A 15,251-nucleotide genomic window follows, 5' to 3' on the forward strand; every position below is an offset into this window, starting at 1 on the left:
ACAGATGTTCGTTCCTGGTATGACTTCATTTCTCGAGAGGCTTTCGTGGGCAGGAAATCGAGACAGCTGCGTGCAGCATGAAGCTAGGAGTATGCAGTCCGACCAACTAGGGATCTCAACCACCATCCATGAGTTCAATAGAGTTGACCGTAGTCTGTCAGGGCTCGCAATGCTGAGTATAGTAGCTGATGGCGGGAAGCGAGGGATTTCCCTTCGTTCCGTGTCTTTACTGTCAATCTTGATTTCTTCATCGCCTCGGCTCCACTTGGCGAACAAGAAAAGGGCGGCTTGTTATTAGGTACCTAGCCGAAGTTCCCGTCGGGGTTCCAGCAATGACATATCACAATTTGTATTGCTATTGTTGCCATTGGCTCTGGGGAGCGAGCGATGTCTCAACAGTGTCCAGGAACCCCCGCAAAGGCTTGAATCTGGCCAGATGAAACCAACTCTGATGCTATTCTCATTCTCTACCTGCTGAAGTCTCTTTGAGAGATCCACTGAACGAGTGGAAAGCCGTTTGCCATCTTAATCTCTAACATATCCTGGTTGGTCGAAGGCGGATCGTTTTCGATTGCTGCAGTTCTACTTCGGTCGACCACCCCCGAAGAAGCGCAGAACGCGAACCGATGACACTAGACGAAGATGGTGGGCGATAACCACATGGCGGCTCCAAGTCGCTGGGATCACGATCGATAATGCAATGCAAGGGTTGCTGCTGGCCGACGGTCTGGATTCTGGATTTGCGCCCGTAGGTCTTCAGCAAACTGCCACATGGCTGCCCCGGTCGGCATCAGGGGCTCGTGAAGCCGCGAACAGGTCACAAAGTATAGAAAGGCCCGTGCGACAGCCTACTGTCTCGTATTTGGGATGCGATAGATAGATGTCTAAACTCAAAGCCTGTAAACCTTTTCCGTGTTGTGTTTCTTCACCGTGCTCAGGTGGGGTGTTCATGGTTCGGGGTTTGCTGCACGGTCGCCAATGACGAGAAATATGCCATATTCATTCCCATGCACAATTTCAAAGCCCAGGCGTTGTTGATTCAGTCAAAGTGTCGAAGAGGAACTACGCAATAGGAAGACTCCCTTTGACAACGAAAAAAGGGGGGCGTTCACTTCTTTTTAAGGTTTTAGGCCCTGGGATAGAGATACGAGGCCGAATGCATAGTGCATATAAGTCACAAAAGCCAGTTCGACAGAAAACGGACGCTCCACTACAGCCTCCCCTTTCCTGACTCAGGAAAGGTGAGCCAGGAATCCTGACTCATGCATTCCTCCAGCAACTGCCGATCGTACCATGGGTCGAAACTCTTCTAGAAGCTTTAGTCTCAATTTAGTTGCTTGCTCGGACATGGATGCCTGAGGATAAGACCGGATCGGCTCCGAACGATGGAGAATCTGCGGTCCGAAGTACGGAGTTGTTGTGTAGCACTCTAGTCTAGCAGAAAATGGTGGAAGAAGTGGGTGTGCAAGTGGAAACAAGGTCCGACTCCAACAATCTCCAACAATCAAGCAAGACACTCTCACACAGCGGTGGCTCTTTAGGGCACGCCCGGCGTGTCGAGTCGCTGGAGTCTTCACCACCGGCCCTCAAATCCGCCCATAAAACATCGCCATGTCCCACTTACTGCACCCACAGAGTCACGGACTACCCCAATCGGTAGTCTACGATTCGACAAGTGGAGGAAGATGCATATCAACGGACACCGGATGGCCTCAAGGAGGGCTAAGATTCGAAAGGGGGAACAGACGGCGACTATTGAGTGGGCCCGTGAAGAGAAAAGCCAAATGCTAGAAAAAACACTAAGGATTCCTTCAGATCCACTTAAATTGCCGGCCGCACAGCTGACAGATGTCATCCATGCCGTTTATTTTTCCCCTTCCTGACCAGATGCCCCTCAGAACTCTAATCGGAAAGTTTGTTGTGGCAGCCTGGCACACAAGGGGGGGGGGGGGGGGGGAGGGGCGAGTCTGGAGGGGGGCGGAGGGCGACAGTGGATTGATTCACTTATTCACTTACATATCACATTCCATCTTGATCCGCTACGCTACTGCATGACAAAAAAAGAAATGATGAAAGAAGAAAAAGAAAGAAAATGCAGATGAAATCTCGATTCCCAGTGGCCCCGTCCATTGTAAATAGCAGATTGATCGCCCCTCGGTTCGGTAGTCACTTGCTGTGTTTGAGCCCATCCTTTCTTTTCTTTTCCTCAAATTACTTGTGTATTAGCTGCCACTATCGATTCGCCCATCCATGACCATGGTTTTCCAGGGCAATCCACCGAATGTCCCCCGGAATGTTGACCGGAAAGCCCTCTATACCGATCTCGAGGCACGCGTCCACTACTTGCAGCAATTTCTGGAGTTCAATACCGGTCAGTCTATTCCTCTGGCCTAGTTGTCAAACCATAGGTGGCTAAGACTGTGCACAGATGATGTCGCTGCCCTAAACAAGGGGTCCAAATATATCAAGGCGCTGGCGCCTACCTTGGTCGATCGAGTCTATGCCAAGCTTCTGGAGTTTGATATCACCGCTCGGGTCTTTCGCACACGCAGCACCTCCTCGGAGGAGGAGGTGACCAGCTATCCCACCTTTGACAGTGGCTATATCCAGCGCCGCCGAATGTTTCTGCGGTGGTACATGACCAAGCTCTGCTCCGACCCTACCAAGCCGGAATTCTATCAGTACCTTAACCAAGTCGGGTATGCATAACCCTGGTCCTGCGTCTAACTGTCACAGTGCTGAACATTTTGCAGGCGAATGCACACCGGCAAAGACCGCATGCTTGCGTTCAATGTGGAATACATTCACATCGGCGCTTGCCTCGGCTTCATCCAGGACATCATCATCGAGGCCGTTTTCAGCCACCCACATCTTACGCTCGCCTTTAAGATGGCGCTTGTCAAGGCCTTGAGCAAGGTGATCTGGATTCAGAACGATCTTTTCGCCCGCTGGCGGGTCCGTGATGGCGAGGAGTTCAGTGACGAGACCGAGTCTGTCCATCACGAGCCTTCTGGGAAAGAGCAGCATGACGATTCAGCCTCGCACATCACTCGCTCGACCACACAGCAGTCGGAATCCACCAGTATCTTCTCCGATACACGGTCGGTGGACACGGCGACCACGCATGCCACGGCCACGATGCACGCTCCGAGCTCGTCTCATTCCTCCCACTCGGCCTGTCCGTTCTCGGGGGGCTTCAAGCAATCGTTTGAAACCAAGGTCTGGTCAGGGCCCAATGGGAAAATGGGTCACTAATCTACTCCAACCGTGAAGTTGACGAGTTTCATTTGGATATAGGTAAATAAGGTGTAAGAACATATGGGAACCTTTTGGGGTACGATGGGGATGACAACGGATTTCTGGGAAAAGATTCTGGAGGGTGTTCACTGTATAGGTTTTCTGGTGTTTGGCCTGCGTGCTCTTTTTCTGCTGTTTTCTTGCTTAAGTTAGCTTGCTTCTGCTATCCTTTGATTCCCCTGGCCTGGTAACGATCGGACTGCTTTTCTTTCTTTCAAAACTCCATGTTGTAGACATATTATTTAGTCATATAAGCAGACCCCGTTGTCGGAATCAGCTCCTGCATTGCTCCGTCTATGGATAGTTCACGCTTTGAACGTGACGTGTGCTGTAAATGGGAGACAATGCCGTGATATATATCCGTTTGTGGTGAGTCTTCCTCACCAAGCCACGTTTTTAGTTTAGTGCAAGATCCAGCCATAATCTTGTATACGTCTACATGACTTTAATTAAGAGAGCAAAGGAAAGGAGCTGAGCGCGTGGAGAAAACTCGGAGATGATAAGGAGAATGTCGACTACGGCGCCGCTGAAGTAGCGCCGGTGAACAGTTCTACTTAAAATGGGGATGTCGAAGCGGTGCCGTTCCACAATTTTAACTTTCTCCTTGACCGAGGAGAAAAGCGACTCCCGTGAAGGGCCTTCCTTGCAGGGCTTTCGAGTACCGAAAGGAGCTGCTACTTGATGACCGGACAGTACTGGAGGAGCACCGCGCTTTTTATGTTACCTCCAACCCTAAACGGTCCGTGTGATCAGGGAGCGAGTATGGGGAGATAGACCCGTCAGTCCCGGCAAGCCGACCGGTCGGACGGTGCAGAGTGCCATCACCTTTACAGTGGCATTGCTGAATATCGTGATGACCATCCAAGCCAGATCCAGACCGAGTATACCTGTGTTTCTTCCGCTTCCATCCTAGTGACTTCCAAGTATTCCACCGTGGTTGTTGTGGGAAACGTAGAGGCTGCTAAAAGGGAATCGAAAGAACTGGGCAGTTGGCGATAATATCAACGAAACGCATCTGGATAAAACATCTGGGATTGATGAGGCATGGGCTATTAGCAACTCGAATAGTTAAAACGAGCAAAGGTAATGTCTAGTCTGTTCGAGCGAGCATTCCACCAGAAGAATGACTGTCGGAGAAGTCGGTGGGGAACAGGATGCCACGACGAGGGAAAGTCCAGGGCGCAAGCTGTCATTTGAGAGTTCTGGATGAGATAAGACCTCAGCTCGACCTAATTTTCGAGGCGCAGGAGTAAGGTATCGGTGCGACTGCAGACGGGGCTGGGCAAAACAGAAGAGAACGAAGGCAGGAAGGATGTTCAGCTTCCGACCGGAGTCCATGGCAATCACGTGCCCATATTACTTCCTGCCTTGCTGCCTTGCTGCCTTGTTGCCTTGTTGCCTGCCGTTCTTTTGCCTTGTTTACATCGACGGTCGCATACTTCAATTATGACTACCAAGTAGTCATCCAACCAGCTATCTGCGATGGCTTCACTTTTTTTCCCAAGCAACATAGTCATAATGCATGCGTGCTTTCATGTTCATGATGTCGAGTGAATCAATGGGATGTCAGGGCAGGGTCGAGGAGCTGTTGTTTTCGTGGGAGAAGGGGGGTCGCCCAAAGAAGAGGGGGAAAGCCGTGCCGCGGGCGGGAGGCACATCAAACTAGCGGAGCCCTGAGGTCTTTCCCACTGTCTGCTCGAGGATATCCCGGGAATTTGTGCCAGTACGCGAGTCACATCAAGATGTATTGAGCCCGTTTTTGACGCAAAAACCAAGTAACAGACCAACAAACCTCGTCAGCAGCGAGCCGGCTAGACTGATACTGGTACAGCTTGGAGACTGCAGATATACACGCCACAGTAATACTGCAGATAACGCAGTGACCAGCTTGCAATGGCTAGAGGACTATTAGTTTAGTGAGCAATGCAAGAAGATGTTGGGATCACTTGCGCCTGGAGACAAATTGTGCAAGCTGCACATAACTATTCATGCTGACTAAGGTTATGATAGTGTAGTTAACTAACAACTCCTGCTTCTTTGTTGCGTGGATCGACTCATCCAGGATGAAATCACGCAACAAGCCACTAACACCTGCCCCGCACGATTATACCAAATCCTCAGGCACTTCTTCTGCAGGAGCCGACAAGTGGCGCTCTGACTTCGGTGCAAACAATATTGGCTTCTCGGGGACCCGGTTGGCACGGCATCGCCAAGGCATGCCACACTCTTACCAAGCCCACCATTATCCTTCTCTCGACCTTTGCGTGGTTATGACCAGCTTCAATGATGTTGTTAGGCTGGGAAGCTCTTTTGTAGCACTTTCTGTCTCACCATAATGCTGTCAGGATCTGAAAGTCAAGCTTAGCGCTCTGTTCCGCAAGTTGAGGTCCTCGTCGCGTTAATCGCGCAATGGATGGGGTGATGGGATCGAAAAGATATTAAAGGCCAACATCTAGAATAGAGCATGTGTCAAGACCATTTCTTCAGGCTCTTTAGCCCACAGAATTCCTCGGGCCATGGCGCTTATCCAACGGAGTCCGATGCATGTCGACATCCTCACCCACATCGTTGCGATTATTGTCAGTCTCAGTGGTGCACCTTGTCTGCATGAAGCTCATAGAGCGATGACCAGGATAAAATGAGGTGAAATGATGCGATGGTAGTATCGCTAATGATGAAGATGGAGTGCTCGTTCTGGAAGACATAAAAACATCGTGGATTTCCCTTCAAGATGCTTTTCTTCTTCATCAGCCAGCTCAGTTCTCTCCTCCATTGCAGATATCTCTAGCTTCGATACTTGTTCACCTACTCAATTCGAGTTCCCAAACCTCTCTCAAAATGAAGATCACCGCTGCTATTGCTGCTAGCATCCTCGCTGGTGTCGTCGCCGCCGCTCCTGGGCGCGGACTCGAAGCTCGCGTGAAGGCTCGTGCTGCCACCCGGGGCTCTCGCCCTCTCGAGGCTGTCAACCGGCCTGCGACGGTCAAGAACCAGACCAATGTGGAGTACAGCTCCAACTGGTCTGGCGCGGTGCTGGAGAACCCTCCCTCGGCGGCTGCTACCTACACGGCCGTGACCGGTACCTTCACCGTCCCTGAACCCACTGGCACCGGTAGCGGCGCTGCCTCCGCCTGGGTTGGCATTGACGGCGACACCTATGGAAACGCCATCCTTCAAACTGGTATCGATTTCACCCTGGAGAACGGCCAGGCCTCCTACGATGCCTGGTATGAGTGGTACCCCGACTACGCTTACGATTTCACCGGCAGCATCGACATCTCTGCTGGCGATGAGATCGTCACCATCGTCGAGTCCTACTCTTCCACCAGCGGCATTGCCATTATCGAGAACAAGAGCACCGGCCAGACCGTGTCCAAGAAGCTGTCGGCCCCTTACTCCAGCGCCAAGCTCGGTGGTCAGAACGCCGAATGGATCGTCGAAGGTGAGTCCTAATTGCGATTCAGTCCTTATGTTCGTCTGTACCAATTTGCACATAGATTTTGAGGAGAATGGCTCCCTGGTCAGCCTCGTCGACTTTGGCACCATCACGTTCACCGGCGCCGTGGCTAAGGCTGCTGGCGGCGAGAGTGTCGGCCTCGATGATGCTACCATCATTGAGATTGAGCAGTCTGGCACTGTGAAGACTGATGTTACCATTAACAGTGACTCTTCTGTTACCATCACTTACGTCTAAGCCATCTCGATAACTTCTTAAGAGCGCATAGGCCTGATTATGCGAGTGTGACATGCGGAGGAGAGAGCAGCGGGTTCGTGCTGAGGTTAGACGGGTCGTAAGAAAGGCAGTTGATGGCTCATAAGATAGTTGATGACGGCTTGTTCGTCAAGTGTATCTTCCTTGTGGACAATGAGACACAGTAGCTTCCTGGAACGCGGTGCATATGTCTTCGATTCTTCGTAGCACCAGAGCCTTGTACTGTTGACAGTGCTACTAGAAAAGTGACAAATCGGGCCTGAATTGACGCGGCTATGAGATAGAAAAGGCTCAATCATATACTGAGAACACTTTCGACTACTCATCAGTAGAGGTATACGTACGCTACTTTTCGAACACAATCAGAGTATTTCGAAGTCAATAACGCAAGCCGGAGGACGATTCATCGAGCTTGTCATTGCGACACGTTGCTCGGTCGTGACTGATCTATATGTTGTGCAAAATAGGATAATATGTCATTAGTACGTTGAATTTGTTTGTTGATACTCAGTATACTTAATCCGCCAGCCATGAAACACAATAAATATTCCGGGGTTGTGAGACTCTGGCAACGGTAATAGTAGCTTGGGTGTGGTCCATGTGGGAAAGATATACATTTTTCTGTCGAGAATTCGTACATGCAGCCTTCTTGACTAATTAAAGTCTTCATCATCTTACATTTTTCACGACTAATTTCATCTGCAAGAGCAACTCGTGTTTTTGACTTGGCATTCATCTCCAGCGCATTTCTGCATTTTCTGTCAATATATTGAGCTGGAGACTACAAATGGTATGGCAAAGGCTAGAGTCGGCAAGTGTTAGTGGTTACCTCAGCACTCGACCGACTCCAGGCTGAAGAGGCTAAGGTAGCAGACCTACACGTATTGTGTAATGTTAATGATCGTCATACCAGGTTCTGTTATGCTGCTGCCATCTCGGTCACCGATGGGGAGGATGTTGGACGCGGCTCCGCCCGTGCGTCAGGCACAGCCATCACACTACTGGAGAGCTTGATTCTAATCTTACATCCTGTGCAGGATGACGTGTTGATAACTTATTTTCCATGATGTTATTGAGGAATGAAGGCATGATTACGTCGTGGCTTTTTCGAGCCCAGGGATTTGGACCCGCCAAGATCGGGACTTGGCGAGATTGGGCCCTGCCTAATCCGGTTTAGTGGGTGATGACCCTTGGCCTGCGTCATCTTGACGGGAGCAGCAACAGTCTTTCTTTTATAGTCCCTTAAAACACCCCCCGGATGCAGTAGTTATCAAGTACTCTCACTTTCAGTAACAGCAGTATAACTACACCCTTGAATCCCCCTTCCACTTTCATCCTCTACTCATCAACCTTTCCCTCTACCCCCGACAACTTTCTCTCTTCCCAATCCCTCGATTAACACCATTTCCACAATCACACATCATGATGAACCGAACACCCAGAGTTGCAACCCGCTGCGTTAGACAGCAACGCACCGTCCAGCTGAAGAACCGGTACCCCAATGCACGATTCCAGTCGACCTCCTCTGGTACCTCCAATGGGTCCAACTCGAGCAGCAACCCTGCCCTCGTCGGAGGACTGGCCGGTGGTGCCGCCGCCTTCGTGGCCGGATACGCCTGGTACCACTTCTCCGGCGCCCGCACCGTGGTCAAGACCGTCAAGCAAACCCAGAACTACGCCGACCAGGTGAAGCAAGGCATCATCCAGAATGCTCCGGAGCCCGACAAGGCGCTTGAATGGCTCCGTGAGACCGCGAAGAGCTACGCCGCCTTCATCCCCGGTGCGCGCAAATACATTGACACCCTGTTCGACGACCTGGAGAAGATCAAGCAGAAGCACGGCAGCGAGTTCGATTCGATAGTCCGCGATGCCTACTCAGAGATCAAGGGATTGACCAAGAAGGGCGGCTCCAACGCGGACACCGCCTTTGAGGCCCTGCGCGTGCTGCAAAAACACCTCGGTCGCTTGGTCGATCTGTCCGGCGATGCGGCGGAGGACATCCTCGACAACCACCCCTGGCTGCAGGAGAAGGTCGGCGGCAGCTGGGAACAGCTGAAGCAGATGGGCGAGGCATACGGACCGCAGGCCAAGGAGGAGGTCAACAAGACCTGGGAGCAAGTGGCGGGCATCGTCAAGGAAGGCGTCAGTGTGCAGTCGGTGGAGAAGGTTCGCCAATTGATCCAGGAGAAGAAGGACAAGCTGCAGAAGGTGGGCGACGAGATGTGGCAGAAGGGGATGGACGAGAGCAAGCAGTATCTGGACAAGAACCCCCAGCTGAAGGAGCTGGTTGAGAACAATGCCGATGCACTAAAGCAGGGCAACTTCGGCGAGCTCTGGGGACTGATCAAGGACTCGGCCTCGTCGGGCAAGACGGAGCAGGTGGAGAAGTTCGTCAAGGAGAAGGTCGATCAGGCCAAGAACAACAGCTCCTTCGATCTGGACAAGTGGACCAAGATGGTGCCTGGCGGATCGGACATCCTAAACCAGTTGCAGTCGATCCGAACAGTCACGGAGAAGAAGGGCAAAGAGGCCGAGGGCGTGCTCAAGGAGACGGTGGAAGAGCTGCAACAAGTGCTCAAGAAGCGCAAGGAACAGGTTGAGCAATTGGCCAGTGAGGCCAAGGAGGAGAGCAAGTAAAGAGCTTTGTGCATCATTCTTCGCTGTAATTTAGAGCCCTGTATACCATCATACCCAATACCATTGTTTCATGAATCATGAATGATTTGTGATAATCAAAGATCCAGACCAATTACCGTGGCAATGACTAATCATAGCATAGACTGTCAACCCGTGAACAGGTGGCGAGAAGCTTAGTCAACCATGCACCTGCAGCTGCACAGTCTGGACTCTTCGTTGTTTGTCAGGAAATCCTTAGTCAAATTAGGGCCCGTTTCCATGGTTTGCGGGGTTGAGTCTGTCAGCAGACCAGTAGAACAAGTCCATAAGTCCCAGTGATGATGTCGAGACCTCCAGTGATGAGAGGATCATTAATAACCATGCTTATAGTCTATCCCCCGCTTTTTTACCCTATCTTGCGCTTAAACCTGCAACGTCTCCCTTATTCTCGCCCACCACGTGTCTGGCCCCCTCTGGTCAGTCAGCAAACGGCAGCAAATGAATCCTATGCGTTACTAATGTTGTCTTGGCCAGGCTGGCTGTCCTACCAGGCTGTGAAGGTCCTGTGCATCGCAAACAGACCGTATAAAGTGCGGGGTTGAGTTCCGGGTCGGATGATTTCCCCCTCCTCGCATTTTAATCCCTTGAATTCTGCATTTCTCTACAGTATCATTCCTCCTCAACTTCTTGAATCTCCCGCATCACACCCTCTTCATTGAAAGCTGAACAGCCTCTTCTTCATACACACCTAATACTTGTCCATCCCACTACCATCATGGGCGAGTCCAAGTGTCCCTTCAAGGCTCAAGCCAATGTGGCGGGTGGGGGTACTCGTAACACCGACTGGTGGTCTCAACAACTGAAGCTCAACATCCTGCGCCAACACACCACCGCTTCCACTCCTCTGCAGGCTGACTTCGACTATGCCGCTGCGTTTCAGAGTCTGGACTACTTTGCTCTCAAGAAAGACCTGCATGCCCTCATGACCGACTCGCAGGAATGGTGGCCCGCCGACTTTGGTCACTATGGCGGCCTCTTTATCCGCATGGCCTGGCACAGTGCTGGTACCTATCGCGTGTTCGATGGCCGTGGCGGAGGAGGCCAGGGCCAGCAACGGTTTGCTCCGCTCAACAGCTGGCCCGATAATGTGAGTTTGGACAAGGCTCGCCGGCTCTTGTGGCCCATCAAGCAGAAATACGGCGACAAGATTTCCTGGGCCGACCTGCTGCTGCTGACTGGCAACGTTGCCCTCGAGTCCATGGGCTTTAAGACCTTTGGCTTCTCCGGGGGTCGTCCGGATACCTTCGAGGCCGATGAGTCGATCTACTGGGGTGGAGAGACAACTTGGCTGGGCAACGATGTCCGCTACTCTGATGGCAACCCCGGAGTGGCAGCCCCCGGCGTGGTCGACAGCGATCAAGCAACCCACCGTGACATTCACAAGCGAGACTTGGAGAAGCCTTTGGCCTCTGCGCACATGGGCCTGATTTATGTCAACCCCGAAGGGCCCGATGGCAACCCCGACCCGGTGGCTGCCGCCCGGGACATTCGGGTGACCTTCAGTCGCATGGGAATGAATGACGAAGAGACGGTGGCTCTGATCGCCGGCGGCCACAGCTTTGGCAAGACTCACGGCGCTGCGCCTTCCAGTAATGTGGAAGCAGAGCCTGAAGGGGCTGACCTTGAGACTCAGGGACTCGGCTGGAAAAATAACTACCAGTCCGGCAAAGGGCCCGACACCATCACCAGTGGTCTGGAGGTGATTTGGACCAAGACACCGACTAAGTGGAGCAACAATTACCTCGAGTATCTCTTCCGTTATGAATGGGAGCTCACCAAGAGTCCCGCAGGAGCTCACCAGTGGGTCGCCAAGGACTCCGAGGCCATTATCCCTGACGCTTATGACGCCTCCAAGCGCCACCGGCCCACGATGCTCACCACGGATCTCTCGCTGCGCTTTGATCCCACCTACGAGAAGATCTCGCGACGTTTCCTCGAGAACCCCGACCAGCTAGCTGATGCCTTCTCCCGCGCATGGTTCAAGCTGCTCCATCGTGACATGGGTCCTCGTTCGCGATACATTGGACCCGAGGCACCGACCGAAGAGCTGATCTGGCAAGACCCCATTCCCGCCGTTGATCATCCTTTGGTGGATGCTACAGATATTGCCTCCCTCAAGCGCACCATCTTGGCGAGCGGCGTTGACCGGGCCAAATTCGTGTCGACGGCGTGGGCCTCGGCCTCGACCTTCCGAGCCAGCGATAAGCGCGGGGGCGCCAATGGAGCTCGTATTCGTCTGCAGCCTCAACGGGATTGGGAGGTGAACCGACAGCCCGGGCTCCAGGAGACCCTGGCTGCGCTTGAATCCATTCAGAAGAAATTTAATGACTCTGCCGCAAATGGCAAGAAGGTCTCTTTGGCTGATCTGATTGTGCTAGCCGGCAGTGCCGCCGTTGAACAGGCGGCTCGCGACGCCGGCCATGCCATCGAAGTGCCCTTCATCCCTGGTCGGGCCGACGCGTCGCAGGAACAGACGGACACGCAATCCTTCAGCCATCTGGAGCCTGTGGCTGATGGCTTCCGTAATTATGGTCGCTCGACGCCGCGAGTCCGCACGGAGCAATTCCTCGTCGACCGGGCTCAACTTCTCAGCCTGTCTGCCCCCGAGCTGACCGCTCTGGTGGGTGGCCTTCGCGTGCTGAATGCGAATTACGATGGATCAGCCCACGGTGTCTTTACCTCTCGTCCGGGACAGTTGACGAATGACTTCTTTGTCAATCTGTTGGATATGAATACAGCCTGGAAGGCAACCGATAACAGCCGAGAGTTATACGAGGGAACCGATCGTCGGACCGGACAAAAGAAGTGGACGGCGACGCGCGCCGATCTCGTCTTTGGGTCGCATGCTGAGTTGCGAGCCATTGCGGAAGTCTACGGCAGTGTCGATGGTCCAGCTCGTCTAGTCAAGGACTTCGTGGCTGCCTGGGACAAGGTCATGAATCTGGATCGGTTTGACCTCAAGAAGCAGACTCTAGTGTCTTCCCGTTTGTAGTCTCTCCCACAGATAGCTTTTGTCTCTCAGTTTACATGCAATGAGAATTATGTTTTCGAATCCATCCCGTGCTTCGCTGCCACCAGAGTCCACAGGCCTCGCCGGATGAATCTGACTTGTCTTTAGATGTTGAGGTGGTTATACAGAACACGCATGAGCCGCCATCGGGACATGACGCTGTTTCAGTGAAAGGGCCGCGGCGGCGCGTTACGATGGGCAATAGTGCGAACAGGCCGTATTTCCATGCGGATCTTACCGGGGCGTTGGCGGCCGTGACCAAGAGCTTGCATGAGGAAGCGCAGACGAGAATTGAGTGTTAGTCAGAGTCTCAGATGACGGTACAATGAACGGAGCATTCCGAGGAGGTTTTACACGAATTGTGCATACGCAAATGCTTCCAAGCTAGGTTGGTGTTCGGCTGAGGGCAGGATCTATTTATACGAGACAAATATATCATTTATGCATGGATCTTACCCTGAATCTGTTGCTTGTCGTATTGATATGTAGAGCCGAGTGACATTGTAACCCTCTTAGACGTAGGCGGCGCTGGGAAGATCCATCGGTCAAGCATATCTCTTGGCCGGTCGCATTTCAATTGCTACTGGAAGTCGTGCTCGCTCGGGGACAAATTTACCCCCTTGAATGTTTCATCGCAGCTAAGCACTCTTTCTAGCTGGCCGTATGGAAATGGAATCATCCCCGATCTTGCTCGAGCTTTGCTCGCGCGAAATCCCCTGTCCGTCAATCAAAGGCGGGTCAGTTGTGACCATCCCAATTCGTCCACGAGCCAGATCTCTCTTCTCAAGATATGCGATCAGGCCAATGAATGGGATAGTCAATGCTCCTGTCACCAGACTCGCAATGTACCCTTTGTGGAAGTTGGGCGCATCGGTGGCTGGGAAAAAGATCAAGGGCCACCAGGTGACGAAGGCAAAGTCGAAGGAGTTCATGAAACCGGTCGTGATTGCCCTAAGCTGGAGATCGTGAGCCGTCACATCCGCCATCCAGGAGTACCAGATTGCCTGTGGCGCGTAAGTGGTGCCGATCAGGTAAAACGCCACAAAATACCCGGCATCAGTTGACGGACTCGAGACGAGAATGGAGGAACCAATGACGAAGGTGAAGCCAATTGCCAGAGATACCTCCCCCCGCGATTGCAGCCGGTCGGAGATGACAGCGTAGAGGACTGTACCGAAGATAGCAGCCGCGTAGATGCCCGCGGGATAGTTGTTCTGTTGAATGGTGGAGTAACCCCGTGAAGCCATCCAGTAGGGCATCACATTATTTGATACCTCTTGTACGGAGAGTGAATACACTATGAGATCATTAGATTGACAAGGGGAAAAGTGCATAGTCCAGATGGCAGACATACGCATGAAGATGAATGGTAGAAGCCAGAATTGCCAGCTGAGTAAGACACGCTTGAACACGGTGACATCCCAGGATTGCTTGCGCACCGTACCCAGCCGACAGACGGCGTGCTCCTTCTGCTCGTGGGTGAGATACCAGGCTGAACGGTGGGATGGGAGGTCCGGGATGAAGAACCAGCCTGCAAGAGAGCAATCATTAGCGTTTGATCACGGGGCGACAGGGTGCGAACCGACCAAATAGTGCTACCGGTACTGTCATCACGGAGACGATGATAAAGATCCATGTCCAGGCAGGGAGACCCCCCTTACCAGCCAATGCCGCCAATAGACCGGCTTGAATCCAACCGCCTGCCATGGTGCCTATATGGCCAAACACGCAGAACACCGCCGCTCGGATCCCTAGCTCGGACTTTTGATACCAGGAGCCGAGAATAAACTGGGCTCCCACACTGGTCGCAGAGTCAGTACATATACTTTACATCAACGTTCAATCTTAATGGAAGGGAAGGGAAAGGATGATTCACTAGGCTATGGCAGAGAAACCTCCTTCAATCGCGTTCAATAGAATGACTTGCCAGGCACGCGTCATTTTGTATGTGATCAAGGTCAAGACACTCCATGTCACATTCGCAGTGACAAACACATATTTGGGGCGGGCAATGGTCAACAGGCTGGTACCGGGCATTTGACAGACGGCATAGACGGCCAAGTATGCGGTATTCATATAGTTGTATTCCTTGCCCTGGAAGCCGAGAGCTTCTTTCATGCCACTGATGTAAGCGGACGAATAGCTGGATCGAGTGACACCGAAGAGAAACCAGATTAGGGAGAAGTAGGGCAGCAGGGTTATATCCAGCTTGGCCAGCAGGGCGCGCGTCTGGGGATCTGCTCCCCACAGCCGTATAGCCAGCCAATTTCGGAGCGAGACCATCTTGGTTGCTGGGTGGTACAAATGGAGGATGTGCCCCAGCAAACTGGCTTGGATATAGAGGCAGCTTGTCCTGACGGTCCCCGGTCGCAACGGTGACCGGTGAATATAATCACCATTGCACAAGGGCGTGGCTGTCACACATTATGCAGGCTTCGGTTTCACACAGGCAAATGATCCTTATCGGCCATGGCGACAACTCCTTGCAGATGGTGAAATGTGCAGCTGATAAGCCAGGGCCATCCACTCACGCGCAAAGATCGACCGGAATCCGCG

General features: G+C 52.5%; 5 protein-coding genes across 5 annotated transcripts; 4 read left to right on the plus strand and 1 right to left on the minus strand.

Annotated features, from left to right (window-relative positions):
* Positions 1-2,057: 2,057 nt before the first annotated feature.
* Positions 2,058-3,561, plus strand: BO97DRAFT_398982 (protoglobin family protein). The gene is made up of 3 exons (XM_025694215.1): positions 2,058-2,371; positions 2,429-2,699; positions 2,754-3,561. Exons 1-3 carry the CDS (start codon positions 2,251-2,253, stop codon positions 3,253-3,255), a joined length of 894 nt encoding a protein of 297 aa, XP_025547221.1. The 5' UTR covers positions 2,058-2,250; the 3' UTR covers positions 3,256-3,561.
* A 2,574-nt stretch (positions 3,562-6,135) lies between these two features.
* On the plus strand, positions 6,136-6,991 carry BO97DRAFT_355113 (A4/G1 family peptidase; the record flags this gene model as incomplete). The annotated part of the gene is made up of 2 exons (XM_025692122.1): positions 6,136-6,739; positions 6,795-6,991. 2 exons carry the CDS (start codon positions 6,136-6,138, stop codon positions 6,989-6,991), a joined length of 801 nt encoding a protein of 266 aa, XP_025547222.1.
* Positions 6,992-8,282: 1,291 nt separating this feature from the next.
* On the plus strand, positions 8,283-9,749 carry BO97DRAFT_408612 (uncharacterized protein). The gene has a single exon (XM_025695904.1). The coding sequence runs from the start codon at positions 8,435-8,437 to the stop codon at positions 9,644-9,646; it is 1,212 nt and encodes a 403-aa protein (XP_025547223.1). The 5' UTR covers positions 8,283-8,434; the 3' UTR covers positions 9,647-9,749.
* Positions 9,750-10,014: 265 nt separating this feature from the next.
* Positions 10,015-13,101, plus strand: BO97DRAFT_408613 (catalase/peroxidase). Its single transcript, XM_025695905.1, has one exon. The coding sequence runs from the start codon at positions 10,401-10,403 to the stop codon at positions 12,675-12,677; it is 2,277 nt and encodes a 758-aa protein (XP_025547224.1). The 5' UTR covers positions 10,015-10,400; the 3' UTR covers positions 12,678-13,101.
* Positions 13,090-15,122, minus strand: BO97DRAFT_480898 (MFS general substrate transporter). Its single transcript, XM_025700781.1, has 4 exons — positions 14,572-15,122; positions 14,282-14,496; positions 14,050-14,226; positions 13,090-13,992 (listed from the first exon to the last, which is right to left on the minus strand). Exons 1-4 carry the CDS (start codon positions 14,976-14,978, stop codon positions 13,334-13,336), a joined length of 1,458 nt encoding a protein of 485 aa, XP_025547225.1. The 5' UTR covers positions 14,979-15,122; the 3' UTR covers positions 13,090-13,333.
* Positions 15,123-15,251: the final 129 nt, after the last annotated feature.

The sequence above is a fragment of the Aspergillus homomorphus genome, assembly GCF_003184865.1.
Source record: "Aspergillus homomorphus CBS 101889 unplaced genomic scaffold BO97scaffold_54, whole genome shotgun sequence".
Classification (NCBI taxonomy): Eukaryota; Fungi; Ascomycota; class Eurotiomycetes; order Eurotiales; family Aspergillaceae; genus Aspergillus; species Aspergillus homomorphus.